The following is a 16307-nucleotide window of genomic DNA, read 5'->3' as shown; positions in this document are numbered from 1 at the left end:
AGAACATTTCTAGGACCCTACCATTCTTCCTCGTTGCTGTGCCGATCTTGTTTCTCTCAGAGTAAAGACATTGCCACAAACTGATATCTCCCTCCAGACTCCTGGTTTGGAATCTTCAGTAAATCCAAGCCGCGGATGCATCACAAGTACACCATTTGTGGTTAAGCCATCCATCTGAGCATCAGAAGTTTTCCATTTAGCAGCCTTCTCCTGAAAGGAAGCAAGAAAATAATTAATGTGTATGTTGGGGTCATACAAGTTTGAATCTAAAGATTACAGTCAACGGCTTAATTTCCATTTGAACTTACTCCGAGGAATATATTCTTAAATGAGTCAAATCCAGCTGCAAATATCCTAGCAGTGTAGGGAAGACTCCTTTCACATATAATACGACATGCGAATCTGGATATGGTACTTTGAGCAGACTGAGTATCAGCATTACTCTGACTTCCTGGTACAGTGTCAGTCACCACAAAATCAATCGGACTTTCAGTTGATCGGCCAATCTAATGAAGGAAAACAGCAAACAAAAATTTTCTTTGTTACAAGTAACTTACCCCCATTAGCAAAGTCTAGTATTTGCAAGCTTCCCAATATTAGTTGCTGGGATGACTGATTAATCTGCAAACCCAGTAGACCATCTCTAAACAATTGATGTGCAGAGATGAAATGGTGGAGCTCAAGCTTTTAGAGTACTCAGTGTTCCCTAAACATTTGAGCTGAGGTGGTGCTGGAAAGTCAGAAGTATTGATCACAACTCATCCTGAAAAAATTAAGAGTGTTAAAAAAAAGACAGCTGCATAAATAGCAAATCAAAAGCAGATCACAGTTCGGGAGGAAGTTGCCCCCATTCCTTTTAAAATGCTAGTTTCCAGCTTCCAAGGTAAATTAATATTTTATGTGAAAGAAAATTGTAGAACTATTGCTTTTTGGTTCTAATTTTGTAGACCATAGTCATTTGTAACAAAGAGGTACAACTTGGATGTAATGACCATACTTGGAATCTCTGGCAGAAACTACTTAAGTTCAAACAAAATAAGCCTGAGGAACAGATTATGTGGAAAGAAATGATTGCGAAAGGCTTCAAAAATTCTCAGGAAAATCATTAAATTTGCCACTAAGATCAAAGTCATACCCTGCTCCAAAACTGCTAAGAAACAAGCCAGTCAAATCTCATGGTTCACTGTCAGTAACATTAGAAACCAAGAATTTAAGATAGATGACTTTGTAACTGAGACAGAACTGTTTCTGGCAAACAATCCCACAAAATCCTGAATTTTAGAGCTAGGATGAATCAACAGTCGACCAAGCTTCTATCAATAGCCATAAAGAGGTCTTCACGCCATTGCTATAGGATTGCTCAAGCATTTGCAAAAGCTAAATATGTGCACTATATGCTGATCACATCATCTCAACACACTTAACAAGTACTTTTGATTGAACAATATCAAAACATGCATCCACAGCCAGTGATTGTCTGTCTGCCGTTTGAACCAAACTCCTGAATGCAATGCCATCCACTTCAAAAAAAATTGTCCTGCTGAATGAAATTGACAATGTACGGAATTTTCTGATGAAAGCATCAATTTGTAGCGCCTCAGTTTTATAGTTGATGCCACAAATATCTGGCTTATACTAAAGGAATTCTTTCTTGGAAGTGCATGATCTCCAACTCAGACAAGTGTTCCTTGGAACCATATCCTCCTAAACCTTGATTCTTGTGCATTATAATAAAACTTAGCCATATCATATTGCCAGTATACAAGGGTTAAAACATATTACTGACATTGCACCACACGAAAACAGTATTAAATTTGAGTATTGCCCCATGCCCCACATTTTTGATAGCAACTACAATGCAAATAATAAATAGGCACAAGGTTAAACATCCTGAAACTTAATACACAATGGATACAGCAAATTGTTTGAGCAACAGAATCTAACTTATGTCCAACACACTGCGACTCTGCCTTCAGTTCCACCTCCCTCCTTACCATGTACCAAGAAATTGACAAGTTTCAGCTTGCCATTTGTTAAAGTTATGCTTTGCATCAGAGGTACTGAAAGCTGTTAAGATTAGATCTTTCTGCTGTAACTTTATGGTATGTCTTTAGTTGGCATCTGTGCAACGCAAAGCGGGGGGGGGGGGGGACAGCAGGTGCTTCATTAACAATTGTTACTCATGATTGAAGGGATTTGAAAAATGTGAAGAGAATTTCAAAATACTTACCTTGATGGTCTCTGAAATTACTGGTGAAAATTGACAACTTCATTTCTCTTCTACGTAATTCATTTCTGTTAAATTTATCTTAGATTTTTAAGTAATTTGTAGATTAGCCCAAAATGTAGAGGGAAAAAAAAACCTTAATTACTGGAGCAACTGCCATTTGTAATATGATAGAATTCTTCATTAAGATGGAGAGTGAAGTAGTAAAAAATCAGAAACTAAAGTCCTGAATCAAAACAAAAGGAAAGATACAAGGCATGAATTAGCCATGACAGACTGGGGAAATTTATTAAGTAGGTTAATGGTGGATAGGAAATAGATAATATTTAAGAAGTGTATACATGAAGTACAACCATTATTTATTCTTGTCTGGCACAAAGTCGGAAAAGGGGGCTAAGTATATTGGGGAAAGTATTATATTCCAAGAGAAGGCATAAAATATTGCCTAAAAACAGGCCTGAGGATTGGGAACAGTTTAGAATTCAGTAATGGAGGACAAAGTTGAGGGGAAGATGGATGATGAGAGCAAATTTACAGGGAATATAATGCCAAATAATATAGATCCTTTAAACATGTGAAGAGAAAAAAGCAACTGAAGACAATGCAGGTGCCCTACAGGTGAAAACAAGGGAAATAATGGGGAACAAAGAAATGCAGAACAATTAAACAAATAGCTTTGATGCATCTTCAGAGAGAATACACAAATAACTTTCCAGTTGTGAGGGAACCAAGAGCCTGGAACGAGGGAAGTACTAAAGGAAGTTATTACCAGAAAAGAGCACTGGGGAAATTAATAGGCTAACAGGTTGTCAAAACTCCAAGTCCTCATAATTTACACCCCAGAGTAGTAATGGAAGTGGTCCTGGAAATAGCGTGCATTGACAGACATCTTCCATAATTCTCTAGACTCTGAAGCAGTTCCTACTGACTGAAGGGTGAAAAAATATAACCCCATTAAAAAAAAAGGGAATTAAAAACCTCTAAGCTAAACACGAGTATCATGTTTAAAAAAAATAGAATCTATGATAAAGGATACAATAACAGAACATATAGATAGATTTATGTAATGGAAATCATACTCAAACAACTGTAGATTTTTGAGAAACTAACTAATAGAATAGACAAGACAAGACAACTTTGTAAAGGTTTTGAGAGTTCCACATAGGAAGTTAGTGTGCAAAATGAAAGCATGTAGAATGAAAGGGAATTGGTTGACAGACAAGAGTAGGAATAAACAGGTTGTTTTCCAGGTGGTACGCAGTGACTAGTTGGGTGATGCAGGGACTAGCGCTTGGGTCCCAACTATTCAGAATGTGTAATCAATGACTTGGAAGTGAGAACAAAACCTGGCAGATATAGTTTAACGCGGATAAAATGTGAAGTTATTCACTTAGGTATTCTTTCATTTTTTTTTAAGAACCTGAGTAGTGATCGACCAGAATAAGGGAAGATGTAGTATGACCTGGGTATCCTTATACAATTTCTGAATGCAAACATTCAGCTGCAGCAAGCAATTGGGAAGGCAAATGGTATTCTGGCCTTCATTGGAGGATTTGAATACAGAGCAGCTGTACAGGGCCCTAGGAGAGAACCCATCTAAACTTGTCAGCCATTTTGGCCTTATCAGAGGAAGGATGTTCTTACCATGGAGGGAGTACAACAAAGGATTACCAATCTGAGGTGACAAGGTTGGCATGGAATAAGAGATTAGGTTAGTTAGGCCTTTATTCACTAGATTACAGAAAATCATATAATGGTAATAATTTCCTTCCATCTTTCCAGGCTCTTGGTTCCCTCACATCTGGAAAGTTATTTGTGTATTCTCTCTGAAGATGCATCAAAGCTATTTGTTTAATTGTTCTGCATTTCTTTGTTCCCCATTATTTCCCTTGTTTTCACCTGTCGGGCACCTGCATTGTCTTCAGTTGCTTTTTTCTCTTCACATGTTTAAAGGATCTATATTATTTGGCATTATATTCCCTGTAAATTTGCTCTCATCATCCATCTTCCCCTCACAAAAAGTCGAGGACCAGACAGACTAGATGCAGGGAAGACATTCCCCAATGGCTGGAACATCCAGAACCAGGGGTCATAGCCTCAGGATCCATGTTATCTCAGTCCTAAATTGGCATCAGGAGAAATTTCTTCTCCCAATCGACAGCGAACCTGTTTAATTATCTACCACAGAAGATAGTGGAGGCCAAGTAATCAAATATATTCATAAAGTAATCAGGATACTGAAGTGGATGACCAGTCATGATCATATTGAATGATGGAGTAGGCCAGAAGAGCCCAATGGCTTACCCTGATCCTATTTTCTATCTTTCTACACAAGTAACATGACATTCCACCCAACAAAGTTCTCAGCCTAGAATATGTACTGATGTCCCGGCAGGCTTAAGATTTTCTTTGTCTTTTTCATCTCAGCAGAAGCTCCGCCTTCCATTTTAATAGGCTCAGTGTTGAAACTCCACTGATACATTATGAAAATATAAATCATGTTATTTTAACAATATTATTCAAGGCTCGTCAAATTTTGTCATAAATTTGAATCCCACTTTACTATATTTAATATTTGAAAATTCAGAACTGATCACTTTATGACTAGCAATACAACTTTAAAACATAACTGCATTCAGCAATCCTAACAAATTTGGTTTTGATTAAAGGTAAAAATAACAATATGATGCCAAGATTGCAATGTAACAAGTTACCTCAATTTCTAAATAAAAAATTAAGTTCTTTAAATAGTTTTGTTAAAACACTTCTGGATAGTAGTCATAAACTCAGTGAGTTTGTCCAGTAAACAGGGTAATACTGATGATCAACTACAGAAATGCTGCTGTTAACATTGGAATAAATTGAATGATGATCCAGAATTAAGTCCCATATTCAGTGTGAGTTGGATGAAAGGTTTCATAATTTAAATTGTTAGTGCAGTGATTAAGTGTGCTGAATTATCCTCATTTATGGAACTGAAAGACTGCTTCTTAAGCCATTAGTTAGATCATCTTCAAAAGTATGTGCATTAAAGCTCATTTAATTAAGAAAATGGAACAGCGGTTACCTGAAACATATCTGTATTGTTGTCATGTGTATATTCCACCACCACCGTCTGAGCTCGAGACAGTGTATATGAAATACTGTGTTGGTCCTTGTTGCTTATTGCCTATACAAAATAAATTGAAAGGTAAAAACATGAAACTAAATAAAAGTACATTTCCAGCAAATAGATCTGCTCTCTTGTAAATTTTAAATGATAGCTCTGTGAACAAACACAGTAACAATTAATTCCTACTGAACTGTACGATACAACAAATGCTGATACAAGAATATCACTAAGACTTGCAGAAGTTGCAGCATCTCTCTCAACCTGGATCTGGATCCAATAGGGAAAACGCTTGGGAACTTCAGTATAATCAGTTTCAGGTCAGTCAACAGCTGTCAAATAGCATATTAGGCACTTCAAACTTCTGTGCTTAGACTACATTTGGATTGAGTTTTTGAAAATGCTTGTCTAAAGATTCCCTTTTTTTTAAAAAAAAGGAAAGTAGGGAAAGAGAAGAGGAGGAAGACTTGGAACAAGAATACGCTGATGATGTTAATCATGAATGTGGCCTTCCTGTTTGACTCTCGTTTCTCCAGATCATTTTGAATCCTGTGTGAAAGTGATTTATCCCTTCATGGGAGGATCAAAGTTACCAATTGGAAAAAAAAGCAAGAATTGGAGATGCTGGAAACCAAAAATAAAACGAAATGCTGAAAATGCTAAGTAGGTGAAGCAGCATCTGAAGAGGGAAACAAAGTCCATATTTCAGGTTGATGATGTACTTCACTTTGTTAACATTCCTTTCCATTTCAAGCCATTCCTCATTTCCTCAGGTCCACAATTTGATTGTATCTGACACACAACCAGCTTTGACTTCCAAGTATCTACATGTGACTGAATCACATCAAGTATCATCATCCTTTAACCAATAGCATTCAATCTTTCAGGAGCATCCTGGAATTCAAAACAAAAACAAAGTTCTTTCCCCTAGGATTCCTTAAATTTGCTGTCCTTTGTCACCTGCCCATAGCTCCCAAATGGCAAGTGCAGATGTAGGGTCTCGACCCAAAACATTGACTGTCCATTTCCTTATACCAATGCTGCCTGACCCACTGAGTTCCTCCAGCATTTTGCTTTTTTGCCTCTCAAATAACAAGTCCTGTTTAATTTCTTAACATAAGAAACTACGTCTCCCCTTCTCTCTTGCATATTTTAAGTCAAACTCCAACAAATAAAAACTAAGCCCAACATAAAAGTTCATGTTCTTGATCTGTTCCACTTACTTTGTCCTGTGTATAAAGCCTCTAAAGTAAACTTTTATAGTTCAACAAGATGACATATACATTTATTAACTATAAATTGCAGTGTCAAAGACATACTTTCTCTGCTTGAGGTGTACAGGTGACATGCACTGTGCTTGGTTTCACACCATTTGGTTTTGGTCTTTTGAATAAAGCAAATCTGCTTTTTCTTCGTCCTCTGTCTCCATTTGGCAGAGATCCATTGTACCTTACGGAACAGAAAAACAACTATAAATAAAACTTCAAATAATTATCAAAGTTTCAGGGCAAGTTTTGATAAACACATTGCGCTACGAATGTGAGAAGTTCATGCCAGACTAGGAGCCTGAAGGCATGTACCACCAGACTTAAGGACAGCTTCTACCCCACTGTGATAAGACTATTGAACAGTTCCCTTATACGATGAGATGGACTCTGACTTCACGATCTACCTTGTTGTGACCTTGCACCTTATTGCACTGCACTTTCTCTGTAGCTGTCACACTTTACTCTGTACTGTTATTGTTTTTACCTGTACTACATCAATGCACTCTGTACTAACTCAATGTAATTGCACTGTGTAATGAATTGACCTGTACAATTGGTATGCAAGACAAGTTTTTCACTGTACCTCAGTACAAGTGACAATAATAAACCAATACTATATTACAATTAGATCGAATCTCCATGTAGAAACTTATAAATTTTGGATGCAAGCTTTGCTTAACAATTGAACAATATATATCTGAAAATAGCTTTTAAGGCAGAATGCCTTGACGGTAGATCTGATGTCAAACCTACTGGAGGTCTTTCACCTCCAGATGCAAACTGGAGAAAATGGCAGCCATATCAAACACAATATACAGCTTTAAGGAGAGGAGGAGGAAATCTAAGAAGGATCTGAGTAGGAAGTTTTTCTAAAATAAAATGTGGTGTTGGCATCAGGTACAATCACTACATTTGAAAGACATTTACTCAAGCACATAAATAGGCAAGGCTTAAAAGGATATGGACCTAGTGCAAATGGGCAAAAGAGGTTGGCATGGACATAGTGGGCTGAACGGCCCCATTTCTAGACTATGACAAAAGCATTTTTGGATAAACAGGCTAAAGAAAATGGTATGATTATTTACTTTATAGGTACATCATTGACCATTTATTCTGGAAGTCAAGTCAGGACACCAATTCTCTTACTTGATCTCCATAGCATTAACTAAGAGCATTAACTTATCTTGAGATTTTAGGAACATTCTAGTATGAAGATTTCAGAGTTTGTAGGTAAATCTGGGGGTGGAATGTCACAGGATAGCTTTACGAAAACCAGCACGTCCAAATTCCCAGAAACACATTTAAACACACCTAGAGCAGCAAAAGCATTCTCTTGGCTATGGGAAGCATAGGCTTATTAGTATCAGAGATTATGACTTAGCAAAACTGATGTTTCAGACTAGCTAAACCTCACCAGCTCTTCAACAAATTCATCAACATCAGCTGGTGATATGATGGAAACGAAGGATGGACTGGGGGTATAGAAAATTATTTCTTGGGCATGGAGAGAAATTAAGCCACCAGTATTTGGTCTTCACAAATTACCATCCTACTCATCTTATTGTCAGCAAACTTAATGGATTGCACAGAAATTTGATGGCTAGATATAGGGTGCAAATAGGATCTGAGAGTTTATACAGAACTTAATGGGAATCATAATAAAAAGGAGCATCCATCTGCTTTGCCTTTTATTTGGTCATTCACATATAAATAGTTCCTCTGCATAACCAGCACAAGTTTCTCCTTTTTTTCCTTAATGCTGGATTACTTTCAAAATTGTCAATTAAAGTCAATTTAACTTAATTTAATTAAAGTCAAATAAAGTCAATTTAAGATCTTCAATCTTCAGAGACTTTAAACATTAGTCAAGCAGGTTTTAAATTTTAAAGAAAGTCTTCTCTTTCAATTTAATATTCAAGAAATAGATAGAACAGGGGATCAATTTACTGTGACTGAAGAGATGTCAATCTTTGAACTGAAAAAAACTTAGATTCAAAATAGAAACAAATAATAGAATAAAGCTGTCCACACGAAGCTTCTCTGAAAACAGTAAAGATCATTTTAACCACCAACAACCAGCATTTCTGTAACATTCAACAGGGAAAAAGAAAACTGCCTTTTGCTTTATGGAGCAAATAAAAATGTAGGCTGGGCCAAATGAGGTGATAGTAGTTTGGGCAGTTAAATTCCTAGTGAAGGAGGTGGATTTTAAGTAGAATTTTAAAAAGCTTTGGAAGTAGTTCTAACTCGATAACAAATGATTTATAGCACACATCAAAAGTTATCTGCAGCAGGATCTTTAATCCATAATTTCTTTTGCCAACCCCCTACCCTTCTTAAATACACACAAGTGCTTACCCTAACACAATGATTTCGCCATATTTAATGGGTGCTTTTGTGGATGAAGAAAGATTTTCTTGATCAGGAGAAAACATTAGCCGAGTTAGGTGATTTAACACACGTTGTAGTTTGCTTCAGAATCTGGAATTTTCATACAATTTTTTCATTATTTGTTTTTAAATGTTCCTGCAAGAAAAAAAATAGCAGTTTACTACAATTTACCTCAAATTTATACAGTTTGCATTGCATGAGTGAATTTCAAATAGATGCAACAATTCGGAAAATTCAAAGGGATAGTTGATGCTTTAGCTTGAGACCCTGCATCAAGAGAGAATGTTAAGGGGGGGGGGGGGGTGGTGAGGCATTATCTGGCAGTTTGTTGCATGGTGAATAAAATGCATTCATGAATACTTTAACGTGACAAAAGTTTAGCAATACACCAAAGTGCTGCTTTAGAAGCATAGATGAAATCCAAGTGAAGGGCAGTTTCATGCACTCGTTGAAAAGTCTCACCAACTAAATTCTCTAGGTTTACAAATACAAATTACATACCTATGACTCTTCTTAGACTAGATGTCCCAAAAGACCAGAGACAATGAAGTACTCATGAAGTGTAATAACTGCTGCAATTTTAGAAACAGGCGGCCAAATACTACATAGCAAGCTTTCACAAACAGCAATTTGATATTGACAAGATAATCATTTCCTTTTAATGATACTGATTGAGGTATTAATAAGGTCTAAAGTACAACTCCCTGACTTTTCAACATAGTGCCTTACTTCCATGCCAGAGTGCAAAGAATTTAATATCCCATCTATATGATGGCACACCTCATAGCTTAGAAAATTAAATGATACAGAGCTGATTCACTAATAAAGTTACTGCTATGATATATTTATTACATCCAACAGCTAAGCACTCTACTTGAAAATTCAAGTGTTGTACATATAGTTTATTTCATAATTTTATTTCATCATGGAAGGGTAAACAAAGGAAATGCCTTTACGAAGATGAATAGGATATCATACAATTAAGTAAATCCTAGGACATTAAGTTCCTAGAAGTACATTTATAACTGTTCACATTTAGAAAATTGCACACTAAGACTGAGATGCAAAATGTGTTTCCAGTACAACTTCAAAAAATTCCAGTACTAGAAAATACATTTTCCAGTGAACATTTATCTCTTTTCTTCTTCCTTAAGGTATAATAAACCTTCCTCTTCCCACCTTAGTTATTTTTAGAACAAATAGAAAAATCATGTGACTCCACAAAAATTACTGTTAAAAAATTTCCAAACATCTGAAGTCTTTCCAACTAACCCAGTAGTTGCCACTAGTCTAAACTAGTTTGAGAACTGTGGCAAATAATTTTTCATATTTCCACATTACAGATGTTGCACTTTTGCTGCTTCAGATACTATTGCCTTCTAGTTCCAAAGATCAATAACCTTAATGTCCTGGGAGCTTTAACATACTACATTGTCACTGCCACATAGCAATTTAAAACCAGCTGGAGTTAAAATGCATTTTTTTTGCTTTCAGTCCAGAAAATACATTGAAATTAAATGCCACTTTCCTCAGGTTTTGGAGGGGCAGCAAGAGGAAATTAATTCAACGTAGTACAAGCCTTGTAGTACAAGCAATTTTGTCCTGAAATACATCAGCATTGAAAGAGCAAAAAAGCAAGCTACTGGAGGAACTCATCAGGGTTGGCAGCATCTGTGGAAGCAAAGGGATAATCAACGTTTTGGGTTGAGACCCTGCATCAGTATTGAGAGTGTAAAGGGAGATAGCCAGTATAAGGTGATGATGGTGATTGGGGGGGAAAGGAGGAGGAGGCAGAAGCTGACAAGTGAGAGGTGTACCCAGCTGAGGGAAGGTTTGATGGGCAGACGGAACTAGGTGAGGGTAGGAAGGGTGGAGATAGCAAGAAGGTTGGGAGGTGATAAGTGGATACAAAGGACTGCAGGATATGGACTCTGGCAGAAAAGGAAGGTGATGAATGGAACTAGATAAGAGAGAGATGGTGGGCAGATGGAAGCAGTAGGGGAGAGGATAGGACCCAGTGGGTTGAGTGTGCGTGGGTAACAGGTAGATGGGAACGGGGGGGGAGAGTGGAGATCTGGAACAAATGGGGTGTTTGAGAGGACCTGGGTGGATCAGAAGAGAGCAGGGTCCAGAGGAGGTGCAGGTTACTTGAAATTGCAGAATGGGGTGCTGTTCCTCAAGTTTGTGTTTGGCCCCACCCTGGCAGCATAGACTGGAATCGCTAAGACTCCGACATGGTACCGGAGGACTGGAGGGTCGCAAATGTAGTTCCGCTGTATAAGAAAGGTGGGAGGCAGCATAAAGGAAATTACAGACCTATTAGTCTGACGTCAGTGGTGGGAAAGTTATTGGAATCGATCCTGAAGTTACTGGAATACTTAGAGGTGCAAGGCAAGATAGGTCCTAGCCAACATGGTTTTGTGAAGGGAAGATCCTGCCTGACCAACCTATTGAAGTTTTTTGAAGAAATCAGAGGTAGGGTGGATAAGGGAGAGGCGGGAGATATTGTGTATTTAGACTTTCAAAAGGCCTTTGACAAGGTGCCGCATAAGAGACTGATTAATAAGATGAGAGGTCATGGAATTACAGGTAGGATAACAGAATGGGTGGAGCATTGGCTGGTCGGCAGGAAGCAAAGGGTGCGAATAAAAGGACCTTGTTCTGGTTGGCTACTGGCTACTAGTGATGTTCCGCAGGGGTCGGTGTTGGGGCTGCTTCTTTTTACCTTGTACATTAACGATTTGGATGATGGAGTAAATGGTTTTGTGGCTAAGTTTGTGGATGACACCAAGGTAGGTGGAGGAGCAGAGAGTATGGAGGAGACAGGAAGGTCGCAGAGAGACCTAGATAGTTTAGGAGAATGGGCAAGGAAATGGCAGATGAGATTCAATGTTGAGAAATGTGCAGTTGTACACTTTGGAAACAGAAGTGAACTGGCAGATTATTATCTAGAAGGAGAGAAAATTCAAAGTACAGAAGTACAAAGGGACTTGGGGTACTCGTGCAGGATACCCTAAAGGTTAACCACCAGGTCAGATCGGTGGTAAAGAAAGCGAATGCTATGTTGGCATTCATTTCGAGAGGTATAGTGTATAAAAGTAAGGAAGTGTTGATGAGGCTCTACGGGGCACTAGTGAGGCCTCATTTGGAATACTGTGCACAGTTTTGGGCCCCATATCTTAGGAAGGATGTGCTGATGTTGGAGAGGGTTCAGAGGAGATTTACGAGGATAATTCCCAGAACGAAAGGGCTTACGTATGATGAGCGTTTGTCGGCTCTTGGACCGTACTCACTGGAATACAGAAGAATGAGAGGGGACCTCAGAGACATTTAAAATGTTGAAAAGACTGGACAGAGTAGATGTGGTCAAGCTGTTTCCCTTGGTGGGTGAGTCCAGGACCAGAGGGCACAATCTTAGAATTAGAGGGTACAGGTTTAAAACAGATGAGGAGAAATTTCTTGAGCTAGAGGGTGGTAAATTTGTGGAATTCCTTGGCACGTACAGCAGTGGAGGCCAGATCATTGGAGGCATTTAAGGAAGAGATAGATAGATATCTAAATAGTCGGGGTATCAAGGGATATGGGGAATAAGGCCAGAAACTGGGGTTAGAATAGTGTGTTTTTTTTGCCCCCCCAATTTCTCATTTTTTTTTCTCCTTTTCTTTGGAGCAGACTCGATGGGCCAAATGGCCTACTTCTGCTCCCTTGTCTTGTGATCTTGTGAGCAGAGGACAGACAGGTTAGTGTGGAAATGGAGAACAGAGTTAAAATGGCTTGCAACCACGAGCTCAAGATGGTCACTGAAGGAGTCTGGCTTGAACTCACAAAGCCAACAAATAAAGCTCCAACAATCCTGACAACTGGACATTACTCCTATTAATAACCAGTTTTATTTCATTTTTAAAAGCATGCTACACAGTAGTACAGTGAACCAGACAAGCTTAAAGGGATTATGAAATGTACAAACACTCAGGACTCTCAGCTCCTCTGGCTGCACACTTGCCTGTGGTCCCAACCCCTGATGTTCTGGAGCCCAACTCCTGATGTTCTGGAGCCCAACTCCTGATGTTCTGGAGCCCAACTCTGTCTCCAAATACCCACCTGACCCACAGTCTGGACCCTGGTCCCAGCCGCATTTGGACCTCTGCCTCCAAATGCACACCCCACTTGCACCCTGGCTTGCATTCTAAACTAATGAGTGAGCCAGGTGCCAAACCACCAGGGTTTCTGAACAAACCAGATGCTGGATTAACCGGAGTTTTACTGTAACATAATTTAACAATACACCACGATACTACTCATTTTTCTAGTCCTTTCAAAATGCTTCCAATACCATCAGTAGTTGGTCTGCCCTCACATATACAGAAGTCAGTCTATTATAAGTTGGGGAGGTGAGCAAACCATAAGTGGACAAATAAATCTTACCATACATAATTCATTAGCCTGAAACATCCAGACCACATTTGGCAACAAGTCAGGAGTACTCGAGAAACAAGGAAAAAAGCAAAATTGAAAGCTTTCAGGACTTTATTGACAGTTAACATAGTATGAGTTCTAGTTTAATATTAAACTCCTAAATTAGAGACTATACTACATCAAATCTGATGAGTGTACAAATCTTGTTGCCTTGGTGGCTTAAAATACTTAATGAAAATGAGCCTTTTTTTTAAAAAAAGCACAAATCCTAGACTCAAGTTATTACACTATACTTTATCATTAATTTAAAAATCTGTACATTCAGTTGGGATTATGCACACCAGGAAGTACAAGTAGCAAGTAAAATGAACTTTGCCCTTTGTTAAAATGGCCAGAAGCCCCATTACTATGTACCATATTAAAATAGTTACGTCAAATTCAAATGTAACCACATGCTCAGGAATTAATAATATATGTTTAACAGTTTGATTGCTATAGTCAACTGGTTATTAAACGTGAAGAGAATTAACAAGGATGGCAAGTAGAAATTTAACCGATCTATCTTGATAACTTGAAATGTAGAATAAAGCAAGATAGATCAATGTCCACCATACACTTCCAGAAGTCAAATGAAAAATGAGGGAGAAAGTCTATGACTTTGTAAGTATTCAACTTTGAATCTACGTTACATTAGAACAAATCTAAATTTCACCGAAATAAATGCTGAGTTTTTGTCAAAAGCAGAAAAATAAAATGGAAGCCTATGGAAATAATTTAAAATGAGGTTCAACATACTAGAGAATAAATGCAAGCTGTGTGATAACTACCAGATATGACTACTAGAAATGTGCAAATGACCTGTATAATCCATTAAAAGATTCCAATAAGAGGGTATAACTGGACAGTAAATACAGTGGTTGAAGGAAGATTGGAGGAGGGTGGGGGCAAAGACAAAAAAAAAGATAAGAAAGCCAATAGTAAAATTGAACTGAAGAAATGTTCCATGCATGCTATAAACCAGACCTACAATCAAACTGAGCAAAACACTCAATAGGCTTGAGATCCTGGGGAAAATCACAAGTGTTTGTGTTGATGACTGAATTTTGATAACCTACAATTATGTGCCAAATGCTAATTTGAAAGTAGAGGTAAATTGAAGCATAAACCCACTACTATAACAAAAGTACAATTAATAAGGAGACACCCTTTTGTTTTAATAAATGGAGGGAAGGATAACCTCAGTGAAATGTATCCATTTGACCAACCACTTATCATAAATTAAAATCATGTGACTAGGTTGAGCAGGACTACAAATAGCCGTAACATTCATTTGAAGGCACAAAAATGGAAAATACCATTACCAAGTGGAAAGCTGCTTGGAATATTTCTATTTTAAATTCAAAAAATAATCTTTGAGTCAGAGTTATATAGCATGGAAAAAGGTCCTTTAGCCAAACTTATCCATGCCGACCAAGGTGCTTTCCTTAGCTAGTACTATTTCCCTGTATTTGGCCCATGTCCCTCTAAACTTTTCCTATCCATGAACTGGTTCAAATAGCATTTAAATGTTGTAATTGTACCCACCTCTGCCACTTCCTCTGGCATCACATTCCATATACCCACCACCTAGTGTGGAAAAAACTTGCCCCTCAGGACCCCTTTAAATCTTTCCCCTCTCACCTTAAACCCATGCCCGCTAATTTTAGACCCCCCCCCCCCACCCTGGGGAAAAGATTCAACTTAATCTACCTTATCTATGCCCCTTATCATTTTATAAACCTCTCCAAGGTCACCCCCAAGCCTCCTTCACTCCAGGAAAAACAGTCTTATCTTATGCATTCTCTTGTTTGAAGTCAAGCCTTCCAGTCCCAGCAACATCCTTGTGAACCTTTTCTGCACCCTTCCTTGCTTAACCATATCTTCCCATAATATGGAGACCAGAACTGCATGCAATATCCCAGATGCGGTCTCACCAACGTCTTGCACAGCTGCAACATAATTTCCCAATTCTTGTCCTCAGTGCCCCATCCAATGAAGGCAAGCATACCATAAGCTTTCTTCACTACCTTATCTACTCATGTCACCACTTTCAGGAAACTATGTACTTGTACCCCTAGTTCTCTCTACTCTACAACGCTCCCCAGGGCCCTGTCATTTACTGTGCAAGTCCTGCCTTGGTTTAACTTCCCAAAATGCACCACTTCACACTTGTCCAATTAAGTTCCATATATAGGACATACACCATTGTGAACTGAAATTTGATTACATAGAATAATTTTTTTTTTAAATATGTTGCAAGGTATTTCTACAGAACATTTTAAAACAACACCAGACAAGTCTCAACAGATCAAATCCAATACATAATTTTTAAAAAATATTGGTGACTGTTGAACCAAAGAGGATAATGTATTATGTTTGGCACAAGATTCAATGTGCTCAGTGGCTTTTATTCTGAGACACTGGAAGTACACAGAAAATTAACAAATTTCTTCAGATTGCACTGTGTGGATGAGGCAACACCATGTGCAAAGACTAAAGACAACCAAAAGTTTTTGATCAAAGATTCACGCAAAATATTGTCTCCAGAGACACCAAGTATACTCTGCACTCTGTTTTTAACTTAAAGTACATCCACTTTTGACTTTACATGACCACCATCACCCTATTTGCCAGTTCATTTCTGTAAACAGAAGTAAATATTGTGATTCTCTTAAAAACAAGTTTTTGTCATCTTATGGGTTTTGCACAAGTGTGAATGCAAATACTCTTGATGTACAGCAATTATTATACCAAATACCTAACCTAAAAAGCCCAGTTCAAAATACAAGCCAGTAAATTGGCAGGATGGAATTCCAGTCCACAGTGAACTAACTAATCCCTGCCCAGGTTGCAGCAG

General features: G+C 38.1%; 1 protein-coding gene across 4 annotated transcripts in view; it reads right to left on the bottom strand.

Annotated features, from left to right (window-relative positions):
* Positions 1-16307, bottom strand: part of peli1b (pellino E3 ubiquitin protein ligase 1b) — a 31428-nt gene that overhangs the window by 6738 nt on the left and 8383 nt on the right. For all 4 annotated transcript variants that reach the window (XM_052012272.1, XM_052012275.1, XM_052012273.1 and 1 more), the window contains exons 2-6: positions 8963-9130; positions 6656-6785; positions 5295-5396; positions 309-506; positions 22-210 (exon numbers count right to left, since the gene is read on the bottom strand). In XM_052012272.1, coding sequence (XP_051868232.1) covers positions 22-210; positions 309-506; positions 5295-5396; positions 6656-6785; positions 8963-9039 — 696 coding nt within the window. In that variant the 5' untranslated portion in view covers positions 9040-9130. The remainder of the gene's footprint in view (positions 1-21; positions 211-308; positions 507-5294; positions 5397-6655; positions 6786-8962; positions 9131-16307) is intronic.

Source organism: Pristis pectinata, chromosome 3 (genome assembly GCF_009764475.1).
Source record: "Pristis pectinata isolate sPriPec2 chromosome 3, sPriPec2.1.pri, whole genome shotgun sequence".
Taxonomy (NCBI): Eukaryota; Metazoa; Chordata; class Chondrichthyes; order Rhinopristiformes; family Pristidae; genus Pristis; species Pristis pectinata.
The sequence above is the reverse complement of the archived record's forward strand: the minus strand, read 5'-3'. Positions and strand labels throughout refer to the sequence as shown.